This window comes from Dama dama, chromosome 14, assembly GCF_033118175.1.
Source record: "Dama dama isolate Ldn47 chromosome 14, ASM3311817v1, whole genome shotgun sequence".
In the NCBI taxonomy this organism is placed as follows: domain Eukaryota; kingdom Metazoa; phylum Chordata; class Mammalia; order Artiodactyla; family Cervidae; genus Dama; species Dama dama.
In genome coordinates, this window is record NC_083694.1 from 68,286,921 (window position 1) to 68,307,486 (window position 20,566).

A 20,566-nucleotide genomic window follows, 5' to 3' on the forward strand; every position below is an offset into this window, starting at 1 on the left:
TATATTATCAAGTGTGAAACAGATCGCCAGTCCAGGCTGGATGCATGAGACAAGTGCTGGGGGCTGGTGCCCTGGGATGACCCAGAGGGATGGGATGGGGAGGGAGGTGGGACGGGGGATCAGGATGGGGGACACGTGTAAATCCATGGCTGATTCATGTCAATGTATGGCAAAAACCACTACAATATTGTAAAGTAATTAGCCTCCAACTAATAAAAATAAATGAAAAATTAAAAAAAAAAAAAAAAAGAAAAAAAAAAAGCAACTCTTACCAAAGGAGATATAGAGAGAACATATCTCAACATAAAAAAAAAAAAGAAGAAATGTAAACATATGTAGTTAAACTATTATTTATTCTTCCCTCTCTTCCCTCTCAGCACATAGTCTTACTGGGACTTTACCCGTGAAAAGTTCACTCAGTTTTACCCTCCTGCCTAGGTCTTCTGAGATTATTACAGTTTTAGGCATCAACAAGAGAGAGAGTTAAACCCGCTCGACTTCACAAACACTCAGGCGTAATTCAGTGAATTTTGTACTTATTTTAAGTCTTAGTTGTTCAGTTCAAGAAATGTGAGGGTTTTTTTCAGGGAGAGAAGACCAACAAGGGTTTACCCATCTCCAGAATAAAGTCAGAAGTCCCTGACACTCAAGACCATTCCCAGCCTGGTTTACAGGCTCATCTCCTGGTCGTCTTCCTGGCTGCCCTGTCTGTCTACATTAGTCTGCTTTCTGTACCATGCTGGGTCCTCTGCCTGGAATGTTCCCTTCCTCCCACAACTTCTTGAGTTCACCAAAGGCAGGCATCATATTTGTATTTCTGTATCTATTGTTTTTTTTTTTTTTATCATCTGTGGTAGTTATATCTTAGGCATTGACAATGTTTAACCAAATTTTACACATCCTTCCAGACTAGAGCAAGTTCATTCATAACCACCCTGAGACACCATCCTTCACCTCCCTTGAGTAGATTAATCATTGTATTCCCTGTTTCTTTAGTTAGTTGTATGCATGCCTATTCATCTGGGAAGTTCCTGGAGGACATGTACCATGTCTTATCAAGCTGGGTATCCCAGGGTTTAACATCGTGTGTTGTACCTAATGGGAATCTGAAGTATTTATGTATGTCTGGGAGGGATAGAAGGAAAGACCAGCTATAGATTTTTATTAAAGGTGTATTTATAAGGCTAGCGGGTTTGTAGATACACTTCATGACATGAAGGTGCCATTTTCTGTTCATTTTCAATATATCAAAGCATTCTCAAGAATAGATTAAGAGTAGATTACTGTGTACCTCATAAGAATGTGTATATCACACACACACACAAAAAAAAGAATGTGTATATCACAACAGATATGTACACAGACATGTATCTTCAGCAGAGAGAAAGAAACTGAACAAATAAGAAGTAATAGACACTCTCTAAATTCAATCAGGGGTTAGATCTTTGAAGCTTTGAATGTTCATAAAATGAATCCCTCCCTGAGTTGAAATGCTCACTCAGGCTGACAGTAAGCATCGCTCTCATTGCTAATAACTAAGTAAATAAGCTCTTCTTTCATTTTAATTCTGCTACTTCTGACCATCGGACCAATATTGTTTTATCTGATGCTGAATCTCAGGCCCTCTGAGGCTCACATTGGCTGCAAGTGCCATAGCCCATGGGGTCAGCAGTGTGCCCACATCGCCACACCCAGGGGTTCTCAGTAAGAAGTCTTACTTCCAATACAGAGGTGATCTCTGATTACTTGGAGCATATGGAAATTTCGAGTAAGAAATGAAGGAGCCCTGGCACCTGCCCTAGACTGAGGAGCCAGGCTTAGGACCCCAGGTGGCCCTTGAAGGCATCTGCAGGTAGGGTAAGGGATGCAGCCCTGCTCTCACAGTGGGAAGGGATGGATGAGCATTCACCAGGTGACCATCTGCCATTCCCGCTTGTGTCCACTGGCAGAGGCTCAGGTGTGTGGGGCCCATCTGGCTGAGGTGAGGTCCCTCTTAGGGAAGGAAGCCATGCTACAGGTCCTGTAGCTTTCAGCTGTCCTGGTGGTGGAGACCACCCAGCAGAGACATCACCTCTCACCAGGAGGGGCTGCAGCCGATGGTGAGGGCATAGTGGACCACCACCACCTTCTGGGCCACCAGAAAGAAGCAGTGTCCAGGTGCACTGTCTGTGTGGCTGGAGCGCTGCAGAGAGGCTTCTCAGAGCTGGTGGCAGCTAAGCTGCCCACTTGAACCTAAAAGCTCTCAAATATTTGCGAGTGTTAATAAACAAACCAAATGTCACAAAGAACACGAGTAGCTTACTGTATTTAGCTCTTCCTCCTGTGTCTCCTTCCTCTGCTCCTTCTCACATGAATAGGAAAGGATGATTGTCCATACTGTGAATAATCTGTAAGTGATGTGCTAGAGCACAAATTAACCTCCCAATTAAATGAAGACATTATATGTCACCATTATTCCACTCCACATAGAGTACATGTATAAAACCCCCCTCTGGTTTACAACAAAGCAAGGGTCTGTATGGGTGTTCTTTGCTTCCTTTTGGGTAGGGGGAGGTGGGGAAGGGGTGATTATTCTGTGGAAAGGAAAGTATCAAGCCAAAATAATGATTATATTTAAGTTCTGGATGTTATTTGCTTAAGGTCTTGAAAAAAGGGATACTTGATTTCCTGAGCACAAAAGGTATTGAAGACTTTTGATCTTTAAAAAATGTAGAAAATGGTGAGAACGTGCCTGACAACCAAACATATCTGGCTTACTTAATCCCTGGATCTGGAGTGAATGGTGGTCTAGTGCTCCATGAAAGAGGCCTGAACTGTGTCTTCTGTGGCTCCCAGATTTCAATCAGTAAGAAGGTTTGTCATTGCCCAGCATCTCGATCAGGTTCCACAGAGCCCTGGTATTAGGGATCTAGTCACTTCCTCACCAAGAAGAAGGGTCTCTGATATGTGTGTTCCAGGAGGCATTCTGCTGTTACCCCTTTGCCTCTCTAAGGAGGCCTTCTCCTCCATGGACTAGCAATCGCTAATCAGGGTGAGAAAGGCCAGTTTGTCACTTCTGCCCAGAAGACTGACAAGCTAAGATGCTGGGTGGAGCTCAGAAGAAATTACTTTCAGTTTCTCGCTAGCTCCAAGTTAGCATCCTTTCCCTGAGATGAAAGATTAGGACTTGAATATGTCTTACGGAAATCAGTGGATTTCTGCAGGAAACGTTGTTTGATTGGTTAAGCATGCTTCCTTTGGAGTACATTAATTTGCCGACCAGGGTCTGTCTAGTCAAAGCTATGGTTTTTCCAGTAGTCGTGTATGGATGTGAGTGTTGGACTGGAAAGAAAGCTGAGCGCCAAGGAATTGATGCTTTTGAACTGTGGTGTTGGAGAAGACTCCTGAGAGTCACTTGGACTGCAAGGAGATCAAACCAGTCCATCCTAAAAGAAATCAGTCCTGAATAGTCATTGGAAGGGCTGATGCTGAAGCTGAAACTCCAATCCTTTGGCCACCTGATGCAAAGAAGTGACTTGTTGGAAAAGCCTGTGATGCTGGGAAAGATTGAAGGTGGGAGGAGAAGGGGACGACAGAGAATGAGATGGTTGGACGGCATCACTGACTCAATGGACATGAGTTTGAGCAAGCTCTGGGAGTTGGTGATGGATGGGGAAGCCTGACATGCTGCAGTCCATGGGATCACAAAGAGTCGGACACGACTGAGCAACTGAACTGAACTAAACTGAACCTCAGCATTTGCTTTCCAAATATTCAGTCTTAGAGCTCTGTTCTTCTGTGTTCCTCAGAGGGCCAGTTTCCTATTCAAGAGTCTATTTTGGGGGGAAACAAAAAATACCTGGATTGGTTATTATTTATGTCCTCACTGAATCTCAATAATGTCTTGCCTCATGTGCCCTCTTCTCCTTCTCCTTCGTTTTTTCTTTCCAACAGATACTAACTTTGTGTTGGGGAATGCCCAGATAGTGGACTGGCCTATCGTGTACAGCAATGATGGATTTTGCAAGCTGTCTGGCTATCACAGGGCGGAAGTGATGCAAAAAAGCAGTACCTGCAGGTATTTATGTTTGGGCTTCTTCTGTTGAACACTCTTTTGTGGTATCTTTTTGGTAAAAGAAAATGGCTTACTCAACTTGGGAATTTCCTTTCAAGCAGTTTCATTCAGGAATGGACTTCCCAGGTGGCACAAGTGTTAAAGAATCTGCCTGCCAGTGCAGGAGACACAGGAGATGGAGGTTTGATCCCCGGGTCAGGAAGATCCTCTGGAGGAGGAAATGGCAACCCACTCCAGTATTCTTCCCTAAAAAACCCAATGGACAGAGGAACCTGGAGGGCTACAATCCAAAGGGTTACAAAGAGTCAAACATGACTGAGCAACTAAGCACATTCAGGAATACTTGTCACACTATCATCTCTAGTTCACACACTGTACTGGGAAAATGAAAGAAGGCCTATAACATGGTTCCTACAACTAATGAATTTACAGTCAGTGAGATGACGGAAAACCTAGAAAAACTCAGGAAAATCATTTTATCGGTAAAATGTAAACTCAAAAGTTTGAGGTTTTAGGTGGTAATTATGTGAAAATTATAAGATTAAACAAAGTTAAATGAAGATGAAATAAAAATTTAGGGCATGAGATTAATTTTAAAAATATATGGTCATTAAAAAAATTTTTTTTTATTCTTTGGCCACATCGAGTGGCGTATGGGATCCTAGTTCCCTGATCAAGGATTGACCCTGTACCCACTCCATTGCAAATGTGGAGCTTTAACCACTGGACTGCCAGAGAAGTCCCCGTCTAGCCATTTCTGAAGAATTAATACCATTTTGGGGACACGGGCCTTGCTCATAGGGCTTTTCATCAGAAAAAGTGAAGAGACCATGTTTTGCTGCCTTGGTGTTGTCACATCTGTCTTTGATCACTGACTCAAAGACACAGGTGAAGGGTACTATGCAGCTTGGGTATTTGACAGAGTTACTAGCCAAGTGGTGCCCTCGGGCAGTGTCACTGGAAAAGCTCTTTCAGAGCGTCTCCGAGGTGCCGAGTGCGGCCTGCGGCCCAGACCCCGTGCTGTCTCAGCAGGGTCTCGGCCCCGCAGCCTTCTGCTCTTCTCGCTCTTTGCCTTCCTCAGGTCATCTGGCTTCAGAGGTGTTTGCATGCAGCGGGCTCGTTTTCCTAAACCTGTGTGCTGTGCTTAGTCGCTTCAGCCATGGCTGACTCTTTGCCACCCCATGGACCATAGCCCACTAGGCTCCTCTGTCCATGGGCTTCTCCAGACAAGAATACTAGAGTGGGTTGCCATGCCCTCCTTCAGGGGATCTTCCCGACCCAGGGATCGAACCCACATCTCCTGCATTGGCAGGTGGATTCTTTAATGCTGAGCCACCCAGGAAGCTCTTCCTAAACCTGCTAGATCCAAAAATGAACTCATCTCCAAAGGGTGGAAAAACCCGTTCAACCCAGGCATAGTCTTTGGTTCTCAGAAGTTGCATATTCTTGGTATTAAATCAGCCAAGTAACTCATTTGGTGAAAAGTATTAAATGTTTTGAAAATATTATCATTTTCTTACATCTTAGGTTTTGGGGACTGGGAAATGGAAAGTTTAAGCTTCCCTCAAAGTTTTAGAAATTATGACTCAAATATTACAGTAGAATTCTCTTATATTCTTGATGTGCTCTTATCCTCTGAGGTATCTGTGTTTCTACATCTCTGTGTTCATCTGTATGTGTACAACCATAATCCGAACACATTGGGAGAGTGAGCTTCGCTTTCTAGTGTGGCTTGAGCAGTCTTTCCTTACCTCTCTTGCTTCTTATTGACTATCATCAAACACTTTAAGAAAATCAGATAACAGTACTGGATAATTTTTATGCAGATAAGAGAATTATGCAGAATAAGAGATAAGAAATAAGATATTTCTCTGATGGTGTCCCTTCTCTAGCAGGAAAGGTAGCATGCCCTGTGTTAGCCACATCCCTAATAGCTCAGGGACCGTTGGCTTATTTCCTGCATTGCAGGCATCTGAAATCTAATGTCCAGACAAAGGAAACCTGTATCTACCACTGAACTTCAGCTTGAAAAAGCACATAGAATAGGGAAAGCTGGATGTAATGATGGCACTTCATTTGTTTGACGACTCCATTTAGCAGGGGTTGATTTTACCTTGTGAAGGAAATTGCCAGCCTGTATACCATCACATCACTTAAATGGAGGTCACTTATCTAGCAAATCCATTCAGAAAGGGAAAGTGGGAGGAAGCTAAAAAGGCCTTTGAGCAACTGGCTAAGTGAAATGGTAATAGAGCATAAGTTTTTACCTCTGAAGAGAAAGAAATCCTCTTGTTCTCAGGCGTGGCTGATTTAGTTTTGATCTATCCTTCTTTTTAAAGGTAATTCACCAAGAATGGTTGTCTCTTTTCCTGATTTATAGTTGGAGAACACAGCCCCAGAGCAGCGCATTACATGAGATGGGCACACGGGGAGCTACAGATGATTGACTTAGTGGTTTAGGAATTGCGCTTCCTAACTCCTGAGGTTCTTGTTAGCTCTGAAATTCTTTGATTCTGTGATTCAAGTCATCAAGAAAAAGCTAGGTTGCACAGCTAGGTATGCACAATTTTAGAAGCTGGGTTGTGTACTATTGGGGAACCCATGCTGCTGCTTCTATATCACCTAAGCCTTGCGGGCTGAGGGTGGCCACTCTTCCTTGTTGGTGTCACCTGAAGGCCTGGAGGGGGACCTGCTTCCAGGGTCCACTGGCAGCCTTGTTGGAGGACTGGCCTTTGCAGCCCCATCGAGGGATGGCTTTTCTGCTCTTGCATTCTGTTAGTGTCCTGTGCCGTGGTTCACTCTACCAAGTTGGTGGGGGGCATAACCCATTCCTAGAGGGATAAACCTTGGTCTTCAGACCATATTCTGTGTGAGGTCCAAGAAAGTGGATGGTCCTGGCAGTTACTGCCTCGCTGAGGGTCAGTATTACTAGACAGGAGCTTCTCCTACCCAGTTTTTTCCTAATTTTTTTTTTTTCATGCTGCTTATTAACTCTGTTAGTTTACTTTTCTCTAAATGTGAAGAATGAAAAGTGAAAGTCTTAGTTGCTCAGTCATGTCCAACTCTTTGTGACCCCATGGACTGTAGCCTGCAGACTCCTCTGTCCATGGAATTCTCCAGGGAAGAATACTGGAGTGGGTGGTCGTTCCCTTTTCCAGGGGATTTTCCTGACCCAGGGATCGAAACTGGGTCTCCTGCATTGCAGGGAGATTCTTTACCATCTGAGCCACCAGGGTAACCCTTACTAACCTTTTTTAAACTTATTAACCCTTTTGGTTTATTTTTCTCCAAATGCGAGGCGTATGGAAATTAGAAAGAATTTGCAGAGTTTTATCATGATTTTTTTCAACCCAGTTCTCTGTTTTCTTTTTTAGTGGGGGTGGGCAGGAAAAGGAGCTGCAAAGACAGTGGCTGACTTGCTGAATCTTTTCTTTCCTTAGCTATATCTTGGTTAGAGCATCAAATTGCACCCTTTTTTCTTGTTCAATTGGTGACTTTTTGTGATTTTTTTTTTCCTATTCACTTGTTTATTTTGTTGGGAATTAGGAGAGGAAACAGAATCTGTAGTCCAAATTTATTCTCCTGTCCTTCTCAGGAAGTCTCCCACAGTTGTATTTCTAAAATGCAGATTTGATTATGCAACTCCTTTGCTTGAAACCCTCCAGTGGCTCTCTTCGCCTTGTTTTTGGGATGAAGTTTAAATTACTTCACCTGGTCTGTAATGCCATGGTCTCTTCCATGGTCTGACTCCTGCTTACTTCTGTATATTATCAGTTGCAAATTTTCCCTTCAGCATCTACATTCCAGGCATACTGACCTGAACCGTATTCAGGTTCCAGAATTAACCTTCATCTCACCCCTGTGCCTTTGCAATGCTCCTTTTTTGCCTAGAACGTTCTTTTCACTCCTTTTCTCAGCTAATTTCCACCTGCTCTTTAGATCTCATTTCTCCTTGCCTGTGGGAAGCCTGTCTGACCACTCAGCCCTCTGTGTCTACTGTTTGTATTGTAATTCCTGTGTAGGGTCATACTGTTTAGTAAATCTTTTCTGATGGCACACGTGTTTTCAGTGCGTGTGTATGTGTGTTTCACAGTGCATAGCACGGGGCTGGGTATAGAGCAGGTATTCAACAGATGCCTGCAGAATAACAAATACTTGCTCATCTAACTCGAGCTCTTTGGTTGCTTTGCAGTTTTATGTACGGGGAGCTGACCGATAAAGATACCATTGAAAAAGTGCGGCAAACCTTTGAGAACTATGAGATGAATTCCTTTGAAATTCTGATGTACAAGAAGAACAGTGAGTATTCAGAACATTCTGAATCATACCTTGATGTGCGTGGAAGAGCATATCTACTTTTTCTCTGTTGCTGTCCTGGGTTTTCTTTTCTCTCATCAGCTAAATGTTGTGGCTTGAAGCCATTGTGTACGTTGGACTAAATGGTTTGGATTGATGAGTTCCAGTTCTGCACAGGAGCATTTGTACTTCTCGCTAACCAGTTAAGACTTCTTGATATCTTTTCTGCCAAGAGTTAGTGTTTTTCCTATTGATTTTCTTATGATGAGTTGCTGCTTAAGGTGCTTGTAGACTGTAAGACTGTTTTGCTGGGAGAGAGGAGGTGGGTCGGATTCTCTGTCCAGTTCACCTTCACATCTATCTCCCTCTAGCACTTAGCACAGTGGGTATTATCAGTTGATTTTGCCCAGTTAAGAATTTCTGAATAAAATTTTGTTTCCCTGGTGACCCCAGTTTTTTGTAAAAGACAGTATTAGTAGTCATATTGTTTGTATTGTTAATTTATATTTGTTTTCTCTATAATCACTTCTAAAAGTATGGTAATGAAGAATCTAGGCCAATAGCCATACACAAGTATAAAACTTACTTTTCTCTTAGAGGTTTCCTGTTGAGTTAGGGAGATGAATTACATTAGAAGTATGAACAGTGGGCCATATGGAAGCATGGCAGTAACGGTGCAGGCGTGTTGAAGGGTGCTTTCTGTTTTAAAAACACTATTTGCTTTGTAAAGAATCCTGTTCTTTATATATAGGATTGAACTAGGTAGGTCGTTGGTTCACTAGAAGATGTCCGGAGTGGCCCAGGTGGCGCAGGAGGAAACGTGTTTATTTTGGTGGCATTCAGGATGATGTGTTTCACTCTGGAAAGCAAAGGGCACATGTGACTTTTATCCGGAAGGACCTGGGGCTTTTTTTTTCAGCCTGGAGCGCTGGAGCAGACAACTGAGAGGGCTTTTTCCTGGGTGGCCGCTGCAGATGCTGAGCCGAGAGATTATCTTTGAGCATCAGCGACTCTGCAAGGGCTGGTCCCGGGCTTTCTGTCTAGAGCTGCTACCTTGCTTATTTCACCCCCTCAGCCAGGAGATCTAGTTCCTACCCTGCTACCTCCCCTAGTTCCTATCTTGAGACATTTTGCCAAATAGGGCTGAGAGGAATGAAGTGAAACACGGTGACCGGCTCTATGCCAGCCCTTCCTCTGTGGGAACACAACTCAAAGCCACAGCTCTTCCCAGGAGCACGCCAGCAGTGCCTTCTCACAGGAGAGGGGACTCTGCCTGTGTGCCCCGAAATAAGGGAGTGACTTAAAGGTTTCCCACACTGGCAGCTTTGTGTTCTGAACAGCGTGGATTTCCTCACATCCTAATTGGGATCCCATGAGGCGCTAGTGGTAAAAAACCCACCTGCCAGTGCAGGAGATACAAGAGACGTAGGTTCAATCTCTAGGTTGGGAAGATCCCCTGGAGTAGGAAATGGCAACCCATTCCAGTATTCTTGCCTGGAGAATCCCACGGACAGAGAAGCCTGGTGGGCTACTATCCATGGGGTCACAAAGAGTTGGACATGAGTGAACGACCAAGTGTATATATACATAGCATAGATCATAAAGACAATGCCCTGCATTTATATTTTGCTTCAGAGTTTTCACGCTTTATTAGACTATGCATTTAACTTGCTCACAGTCCACTATACATGTTGGGCACTAAAGAGAAAGAGAGGGATACAAAATTAAAACCAAGGTAGTGATTCCATTTGCTGTTGTCTTCAGTGGACATTTACCCCAATCCTATTGCACTAAAGTATCTCATTGCACTAAAGATGACTCTGGTATTTCCACTTCTGTCCCTTAGGTAGACAAGGCCTATGCATGGAAGCAGGTCAATGCAACTCATGTTTTTACCAAATTATCAGCATCTCTCCCCTCCCTGGAGGTTGTGCTGGCCTTACTGAGAAAGACATGCCAGTCCCCGGAGTGGCATGTCAGCCTGGGCACGGACTCTACATCATGGGTGATATGGAGGCATTCTCAAGGATAATTGAGGTCCTATGAAGCTTTTACCTTAGCTTTGATTTTAGAAAATACACTCAGTGGAAGGTATGACTCCACTTTATTTAAAAATGTTGATTCTCTAAGCCCAGTGAGGTAGGCGTGGTGGATGTCATCTCCATTGTATAAGAAGGTAAATTCCTCACTCAAGGTCATGCACAGCCAGGACCTGGTTTCCAGTGCTTCCTTATGGCTATTCTCTCCAGAATGGGTTAGATTTAGTGGGGGCACAGGGCAGGACCTCCACATATGATGATGCAACCCTGCATAGGGGACAACTGGAAACCAGTTTGCTTGCTGAGTCCTCAGCGTATCCTGACCTAAAACTGCACCTGTGCTGAGGGGTGAACTTCTCTTTTGGATTTACACAAGGATGTCCGGTGCGTGTGCAGGGGTTCCGTTCAAGGTTCAGTTTAGTTCAGTCGCTCAGTCGTGCCTGACTCTTCGCGACTCTTTGGACTGCGGCACACCAGGCTTCCCTGTCCATCACCAACTCCCGGAGCCTACTCCAACTCATGTCCATGTCAGTGATGCCATCCAACCATCTCATCCTCTGTCTTCCCCTTCTCGTCCCACCTTCAATCTTTCCTAGAATCAGGGTCTTTTCAAATGAGTCAGTTCTTTGCATCAGGTGGCTTAGGTATTGGAGTTTTAGCTTTAGCATCAGTCCATCCAATGAATATTCAGGAGTGATTTCCTTTAGGATTGACTGGTTGGATCTCCTTGCTATCCATGGGACTCTCAAGAGTCTTCTCCAACATCACAGTTCAAAAGCATCAGTTCTTCAGCACTCAGCTTTCTTTATAGTCCAACTCTCACATCCGTACATGACTACTGAAAAAACCATAGCTTGGACTAGACAGACCTTTGTTGGTAAAGTAATGTCTCTGCTTTTAAATATGCTGTTGGTCATAGCTTTTTTTCCAAGGAGAAAGTGTCTTTTAATTTCATGGCTGCAATCACCATCTGCAATGATTTTGGAGCCCCCCCAAAATAACGTCTGTCACTGTTTCCACTGTTTCCCCATCTATTTGCCATGAAGTGATGGGACCAGATGCCATGATCTTAGTTTTCTGAATGTTGAGTTTCAAGCCAACCTTTTCTCTCTCTTCTTTCACTTTCATCAAGGGGCTCTTTAGTTCTTCGCTTTCTGCCATAAGGGTGGTGCCATCTGCCTACCTGAGGTTATTGGTATTTCTCCTGGCAATCTTGATTCCAGCTTGTGCTTCATCCAGCCTGGCATTCTGCATAATGTATTCTATATATAAGTTAAATAAGCAGGGTGACAATATACAGCCTCGAGGTACTCCTTTCCCAATTTGGAACCAGTCTGTTGTTCCATGTCCAGTTCTAACTGTTGCTTCCTGACCTGCATACAGATTTCCCAGGAGGCAGGTCAGATGGTCTGGTATTCCCATCTCTTTCAGAATTTTCCACAGTTGTGATCCACACAGTCAAAGGCTTTGGCATAGTTAGTAAAGCAAAAGTAGATGTTTTTTCTGGAACTCTCTTGATTTTTCTATGATCCAGCAGATGTTGGCAATTTGATCTCTGGTTCCTCTGCCTTTTCTAAATCCAGCTTGAACATCTGGAAGTTCAGGTTCATGTACTGTTGAAGCCTGGCTTGGAGAGTTTTGAGTATCACTTTGCTAGCGTGTGAGATGAGTGCAATTATGTGGTAGTTTGAACATTCTTTGGTATTGCTTTTCTTTGGGATTGGAATGAAAACCGACCTTTTCCAGTTCTGTGGCCACTGCTGAGTTTTCCAGATTTGCTGGCATATTGAGTGCAGCACTTTCACAGCATCATCTTTCAGGATTTGAGATAGGTCAACTGGAATTCCATCACCTCCACTAGCTTTGTTCCTAGTGATGCTTCCTAAGGTCCACTTGATTTCACATTCCAGGATGTCTGGCTCTAGGTGAGTGATCACATCATCATGGTTATCTGGGTCATGAAGATCTTTTTGTATAGCTCTTCTGTGTTTTATTTCCACCTCTTGTAATATTTTCTGCTTCTCTTAGGTCCATACCATTTCTGTCCTTTATTGTGCCCATCTTTGCATGACATGTTCCCTTGGTATCTCTAATTTTCTTGAAGAGATCTCTAGTCTTTCCCATTCTATTGTTTTTCTCTATTTCTTTGCATTGATCACTGAGGAAGGCTTTCTTATCTCTGTTTGCTATTCTTTGGAACTCTGCATTCAACATGGGGCAGAAATGGACGTAGATAGTGTTGGCTTCTTCCTAGGATTCTGTTCTTTGCTGCAACTCCTCCAAATCCTACCCTCTCTTGAGGAATTTAGAAACTGTAAATTATTTTTTAAGTATAGGAATTTTACAGTTGCACCAAATTCTGTGCCTTTTTTCCAACAGCTTCTTATTGACCAACTAAAATATACCTGAGAGATATTGTAGGTTCCATTCCACACATTTTTTATTTCCCAGTTCATGTAAAAGTTGTTTACACTATAACTGTAAACATAACCGTTTATTAAGTGTGCAGTAGCATTATGTCTAAAAAAGTTCATATGCCTTCATTAAAATTAACTAATTAATTTATTGCTAAAAATTGCTAACCATCATCTGAGCCTTCAGTGAGTTGTAATCTTTTCGCTGGTAGAGGGTTTGAAATACTGCAAAAAAATTACCAAAATATGACACAGAGACAGAAGTGAGCAAATGCTGGTGAAAAAATGGCACCAATAGACTTGCTCAGTGTAGGTTGTCACAAACCTTCAACTTGTTTAAAAAACTGCAGTGTCTGTGAAGCGCAATAAAGTGAGGTCTGCCTGAACTCTGTTAGACCCTGGGCTTGTTCCTAGGAATACGGTTATGAAAAGACAGACCCAGCCTTGGCTCTTCCAGTGTTTGCAGCAGTCAGGGGTGACATCCGTAGGATAGAGCTGTAAGTGTTTTGATAGCAGCACACCTGGGGATTGTCCCTTCACTCCCAACGTAGGAGGTCAGGGAGGGAAGTCTTCCTAACAAGCAGGAAATCCATGCAGAACCCAAAGGGTAGTGCTGAGTTAGGCAGAGAGAAGGGCAGGGAATATCCCAGGCTGATGAAAGGAATGTGTAGATAACAACAGCAGTGAGGGAGCACTGAAGTTTGAAGAGACATTCAGAACAGTGATCCTCAGACTTTGATGTGTATATGAAATCACCTGCAAATCAAAATTTGTATATTTCTATTCAGACAGGTCTACCAAAGGGCCTGAGATTCTGCTCCAGGTGTTCCCAGTGCCGCTGGCCCAAGTATCACATTTTGAGTAGCAAGGACAGAAAACAGCCACAGTGAAAGCTGACTTCCATGCCTTTCTCTTTTATGGCACCCAATGGAGTGCCTGACACAGAAGGTGCTCCACCTGGATTGATGGAGCAATATCTCTTGAATAAATGAGGAGTCACCAGTGAAGCTGAAGAGGTTGGGAAGGGCCAATGCAGCCACATTTAAGACTTTAGAATTTATCTTAAGGGTAGAGGTGGTGGGACCAGAGAGTGGGGTGAGGGGCATTGAGGGGTTTTAAGCAGGGTTTATTTTTTGTTCGGTCACTAAATTGTGTCCAACTCTTTGCAACCCCATGGACTGCAGCATGCCAGGCTTTCCTGTCCTTCTCCCAGAGTTGGCTCAAACTCATGTCCATTGAGTTGGTGATGCCATCCAGCCATCTCATCCTCTGTCATCCCCTTCTCCTCCTGCCTTCAATCTTTCCCAGCATCAGGGTCTTTTCCACTGAGTCAGTTCTTCACATCAGGTGGTCCAAGTATTGGAGCTTCAGATTCAGCATCAGTTCTTCCAATGAATATTCAAGGTTGATTTCCTTTAGGGTTGACTGGTTTGATCTCCTTGTGGTCCAAGGGACTCTCAAGAGTCACCTCTAGCACCATAGTTTGAAAGCATCAACCCTTTGGTGCTCAGCCTTCTTTATGGTCCAACTCTCACATCCATACATGACTACTGGAAAAACCATAGCTTTGACTATACAGACCTTTGTCAACAAAGTGATGTCTCTGCAGGGTTAATTGTGTATTAATCAGATTTTCATTTCAGAAAGACAACTCCATCAGAGAGTGGAAATGGAATACAACATAGGAGACAGGAGGTGGGGGACTTGTTAGGAATCACCCCAGTGACAAGATGGTTGTGGGCTGCTGGGGGAGGGATGGGGAAGAGGCAGTTGAGATAGAGAGGTATCTAGGGAAATGGGAGGAGGCTGAGTGTAGGGACCTTGCTGGTGTTGCTTTCTGATGGGCAAGTATCTAGCACACAGTCCTCCTGGAGGAGGCGCTTGGCACGTGTTTACTGAGTCACTTTAAAGCAACCTGATATTTACCAAGAAACAAATGGCTGACCAACGAGTGACTCAGAGCAAGCACTTCAGAGCCAAGGAGCAAGCTGTGTGAGGCTGAACTGACCAGCAGTGGCCTTGGAGGAACAGATTGAACAGAAATGGATGGGAGGAGGGGAAGGAGGAGGCCGAGTTTGCAGCTCCTTTCACAATTTGTAGTTCAGAAACCCTCAGCATTTTAAAGCTGTTCAAAGTCCCCTGAAGAAAAAGTCATTCCTTTGAGATTTTAAAATGTGAAATGTCATTATTCAAAGGAATTTTTTTTCTCTGATATTTAAATTGGTGATGGGTTAGTCTCTAAGTCATGTCTGACTCTTTGAAACCCTATGGACTGCAGCCCACCAGGCTCTTCTGTCTGTGGAGTTTCCCAGGCAAGAATACTGGAGTGGTTGCCATTTCCTTCTCCAGGGGATCTTCTTGACCTAGGGATCAAACTCGGGTTTCCTGCATTGGAGGCAGATTCTTTATGGACACCAGGGAAGTTGGAGAACACATATGAAGGCTTAAAGAAGAAAATCAATCACATCAAAGACTCCAAGAAATACTACTATACCTTACACTTTTTGGTGTTTCGTCTTGCAGATGTTACATAATTAAAACTTTTCACATGTATGCAATGTGAAATCATACCTTTAATCTTTTATCATGAAAACGTCATAAAAATATCCTTAAAAAATTCCCCCTAAGTATAATTTAGAAGGAATTTTATTAATACTTCCTTTATTGTTGGATATTTATGAACTGTAAATTTTCTTGATTAAACACAATGCTGGCATGAAAATCTTTGTGCAAAGCTATTAGTTGACATTCTGAAATATTTCCTAGAAGTTGAAAATTACTGTGTCAAAGAATGTGAACTGAGACATTTTGCCAAATAGTGTTCCAGAATTGAACCCATTTCCAAGTTCACTTGCAGACTGTGAGTGTCTGACTCATTGAACTGCTCCAGCATTGAATATTGAATCATTTTAAAAGATCAAATTGCCTACAATTACAGTTCTTTTTTTGTTTAACAAGTATTTTTAATGCAAGTGCGACTGAAGTTTTTTTTCTTATTTCATATCCATTTAAAATTACTTTTTATATTAATTGTTCAGATTCTTTGCCATATGTTCCATTTAACTTGCGATTTTTCTCATTGATTTTCCTCATAAACTTTTAATAAATTGGTTTGTGCCCCCCTCCCCTCACCCCCCATTAGTATTTGCAAGGACAACTTTGTAGAAAAGATCTACTATTGACAGGCATTCATGTTCTTGTTACCTTTGGGGGAGTTGGGAATAATTATCAGAAGGCTTCATGGTGTGTTTTGGAATGAGTGTGTGGAATACTATTATGTACCTTGGAGACTGGCTTATTTGAAAGGTTTCTATCTATTGGGCAGTCTAATCAGTAAACCTGGGCTTTTTGGTATTGCTATATATTTTGTATCATTCCTTAATTCATTCTCAGTATGCGGGATAAGTTTCTTACATTCGTGACAGTCATCATTCATGAACTCATTTAGCAAATATTTAGGTGGTCATTTTTGTGCTGGTCAATTAGTTTCTCCATTTTTCAAGGAAGAACGTTAAGAAGTATTAGCCATGAGTGAAAGTACTCCACCGTCAGGCCAATACTCCCCAGCAAGTGATTTACTCTGCAACTCATGGTGTGACTGGAAGCCCGGGTTTGGAAACCGTGGATCAGCTTCTCCAGCAGAGAAGCGTGGGAAAAGGCAGCTTAGAGCCAGGAGAAGCTGCCTGCCAGTCCTTACTGTTACCTACTGCAGGCCTGTAGGTTTGAACCAAAGAGATCCACATGTGAGAAGCCGACTCTGCCTTGAGGGGGTGGCGATCTAGTTGTCAAGACAAATCGTCTCTTGCCCAGTTTGCCAACAGATTGTCTGGTTTTTTTTTCAATTCATTTTTGACTGCTCTGGGTCTTCATTGCTGCTCTCGGGCTGCCCTCTAGTCACGGAGCGCAGGCTTCTCATTGTGGTGGCTTCTCTTGTTGCTGAGCACTCAAGGGCATGCACGCGTTTCAGTAGCTGGGGCTCCTGGGCTCATGGGCTCAGTAGTTGTAGCGCACAGGCTTAGCTGCCCTGAGGCATGTAGAATCTTCCTGGAGCAGGAATCGAACCTGTGTCCCCTGCATTGGTAGGCAGATTCTTTACCACTGGACCGCCAGGGTGGTTACCACTGTGACCACCACCAACAGATTGGTTCATTTATTTATTCAGTACTGGAAGCTGTTTATATATAAGGGATATTGATCCTAAATCACACACATATTGAAAGCCAGTTTGCCTATTAAATTTTTTCTCTTTAATTAAAGACTTTTAGAATACCATATCTGTTGTTCAGTTGCTCAGTCATGTCCGACTCTTTGCAACCCTACGGACTGCAGCATGCCAGGCTTCCCTGTCCTTCACCATCTCCCATCTCAAACTCATGTCCATTGAGTTAGTGATGCCATCCAACCATCTCATCCTCTGTCATCCCCTTCTCCTCCTGCCTTCAATATTTCCCAGCATCAGGGTCTTTTCCAATGAGTCAGTTCTTCCCATCAGGTGGCCAACGTACTGGAGTTTCAGCTTCAGCATCAGTCCTTCCAATGAGTTATCAGGACTGATTTTCTTAAGGATGGACTGGTTGGATCTCCTTGCTGTCCAAGGGACTCTCAAGAGTCTTCTCTGACACCATCTTTACATTTTTTTCTCTTTGATTAAAGATTTTTTAAATACCATATGTAAATTTAAAAATGTTTGTCAGTCTTTTTCTTTATGGTTCTAACCTTTATATAATACTTAGGAAGCTCTTCTCCTTGCCTAAATAATAAAAATATTCTTCCATTTTCCCTTCTGGTACTTTTATAGCACTATTTGTTATCATCAACCTCTTTCTTTCCAATTTGAAATGCTCTTTTTAAAAATGCTAAAAGCTCACATTCATGTATTTGTGTCTCTCCTCTTTTTTTTTCAGGAATCTTTTTGTAACTTATTAGCTCTGTGAGTTTGGTTAAAGTGCCTTCCCACTTGGGTTCTCCATATTTAAATTAAAGATAATATCACAGTAGCAGTGCCACCTCACAGAGTTGTGAAAAGTAAACCATGATGTGTCAGGGTTTGGCCCCATTGTAAGCACTCAGTAAATGACATTATTGTTTTCATTTTTGCTTGTTTTAGGGTCACTGCCATTGGCTCCTAATTACTATAGTAAGTAATCCCTGTCATTAGTTTTCTTTTCAAAAATTTCTTGGCTGTTCTTCCACCTTTATTTTTCTACTTGAATTGAATGTCAATTCATCAAGCTCTGAGAAAAACAAATGAAAAAAGAAACAATTGAGATTCTGATTGAAATTGCATTAAATTTATATATTAAAAGAAGAGGTTTGACATCTTACAGAATTGAATCTTCTCACCTATAAACAGTGTAACTCTCTCCTTTATTGAGGTTCTGTTTTTTGCTCTTCAATCAAATTTAAATTACATCAAGGCTTAAGCATTGCATTTTCTAGCTTTTCCCTTGTTATGGTTGAGACTGGCCCTTTTCCTTATGAACAGCTTTGGATTTTCATTAAACTCCTTAAGATACATTCTCTTTTACAGTCATATAAACACCCCTGTGAGGTGAGATCGAACATTTCAACCTTATAGATGAGGGAAGAAGGGAGGGAAGTAATAGTTTTATATATCCATGTATCAGGCATTTCCACGTAATCCAAAGTCGATCTTATGGCTCAGTGGGTAAAGAATCCAACTGCAATGCGGGAGACCCGGGTTCGATCCCTGGGTTAGGAAGGTCCCCTGGAGAAGGAAATGGCAACTCACTCCAGTATTTCTGTCTGGAGAATCCCATGGACAGAGGAGCCTGGTGGACTATAGTCCATAGGGTCGCAAAGAGTCGGACAGGACTCTGACACACTAAAGTAGATCTAACGTAGATCTACTCCGTTACACCAAAGTAGTAAATCTACTACACTAAGGTAGATCTAACACACTAAAGTAGATCTATTTTCCCCGTCTTACAAATAAGGAAACTGATTCTGAGGGAAGTTCAAGTGACATGGCCAAAGTATACAATAAGTGAAGACGGGGCTGAGACAGAGAGCTTGGGATTCTGAATGAGATGTCCTGAAGACTAGTGGTCACTACTTCCCCTATCCTCTCTCACCTTCTCACGCTTGTCATTTGTCTCAGTAAAGTTGACCAGTACCCTGTTGGTCTGTTCCCCGGCACAGACTGCCATTCTCTAGTTTCTGGACTCATCCCAATGGCTCAGCATGGGCAGCCCTTCCCAAGAGCCATTCACAGTGGCTTGGTGGATTCTGTTGCGTTTGAATGTGACCTGGGGCTTCCCAGGTGGCGCTAGTGGTAAAGAACCCGCCTGCTAGTACAGGAAACATAAGAGACGTGAATTTGATCCGTGAATTTGGTCAGGAAGATTTCCTGGAGAAGCGAATGGCTCCCCACTCCAGTATTCTTGCCCGGAGAATCCCATGGACAGAGGAGCCTGGCAGGCTACAGACCATAGGGTCTCAAAGAGTCAGATATGACTGAAGTGACTTAGCACGCACACATGTCATCTAAATTTGAATGTGGCCTGGATACCCGGCTATGGAAAGTACCTGAAAGGATGTCCAGGGTCGGAGGGAGACTGATGGAGGCCAAAAATCCTGTCATACACCTGCACCTTGCTGTTTTGTTATCTGACTGTTGCGGTTGAGGAGCTCTATAGTGAGATTAGGTTGTCAGGTTCATTAGTGCGCAATGCAAGGGAGCAACATAAGGGATGACCATCCCAGAGTGGCCAGAGGAGGAGCCTGACCTGGAACTGCCCTTCCACTGCGCATCCTCAGCCAGAAAGGAGCTGCAGCCTTTGCCATCAGTGGCATCTGTTTCTCCTGGATTTGTGTATTGATCTTCCTTTAATAGAAAGTTTATTATTGACCCTTGGTTCTTTTCGCAGAAAAAAGACATTAAGTACTTGCTTTTTTTGGTTTTCCCATGGTAGCCACTTGGGTGAGGAGGCAGAATTTTAACCTCTTGATGATTTTGTGTGTGGGTGTGTGTTATTTGTGCATTCATTGTCTCTCTTGTATCTTGAGGGGATAAATCCTGCTCTAGAATCTGGGCTCTAGAAGAGATTCCCAGAGGCCAACTGCTCAGGCCTCTGCCCCCAGACAGGTCTTCATCTGAATGGAGACAAACATTTCTGAATATACCCTGGGTGCATCTGGAGGGTGTAAGGGAACCTGAGTGGGTGGGGCTCCAGGCTCTGGATATTTCATGTTTGCTTGGAAGAACTGTTTCCCATATTGAGACTTTGAGTAATGTTTCATTAGCTAAAAATGCTTTCCTCTTATGAAGCGAAAGGTTAAAATGACTGGTCTGTGCTACCTAGGAGGGACTCATATTCTCTTTTGGAAAAACTTCAGAAATGACAAATTTGAACCCATTCTTTTTGCTTTCATAGATTTTTTGACTAGTGATAATCTGGGGGAGAGAGAGAGGCAGGTCTGAGTAACTGTGAAGACAATGGAAGTAGGATTTCTTTCTTTGAAATTCAGCAGGCATTTCTAGAGCTTGTTGCATTTTCACAGCTCCAGGCTGGCACCTCCTGGAGCTGAGCAGCATGGTTGCCTCATGTGACCCCATGGGTAACACTGCTCTGGATGGTACTGGACTAGGGATGCAGGCCCACGAGACAGGAAGAGATCAGGTCTCCTGCCCTTGGAGTTCGTTGTCATTGTTCATTGCTAAGTCGTGTCCCACTGTTTTGCAACTCCATGGACTGTAGCCCACCAGGCTCCTCTGTCCATGGGGTTTCCCAGGCAAGAAT

The 20,566-nt window shown here is 43.2% G+C and overlaps 1 protein-coding gene across 2 annotated transcripts in view; it reads left to right on the forward strand.

Annotated features, from left to right (window-relative positions):
- KCNH1 (potassium voltage-gated channel subfamily H member 1) overlaps positions 1 to 20,566 on the forward strand; it is a 404,874-nt gene that overhangs the window by 25,689 nt on the left and 358,619 nt on the right. For both annotated transcript variants that reach the window (XM_061161024.1, XM_061161025.1), the window contains exons 2-3: positions 3,934 to 4,057; positions 8,247 to 8,353. In XM_061161024.1, the coding sequence (XP_061017007.1) occupies positions 3,934 to 4,057; positions 8,247 to 8,353 (231 nt within the window). The remainder of the gene's footprint in view (positions 1 to 3,933; positions 4,058 to 8,246; positions 8,354 to 20,566) is intronic.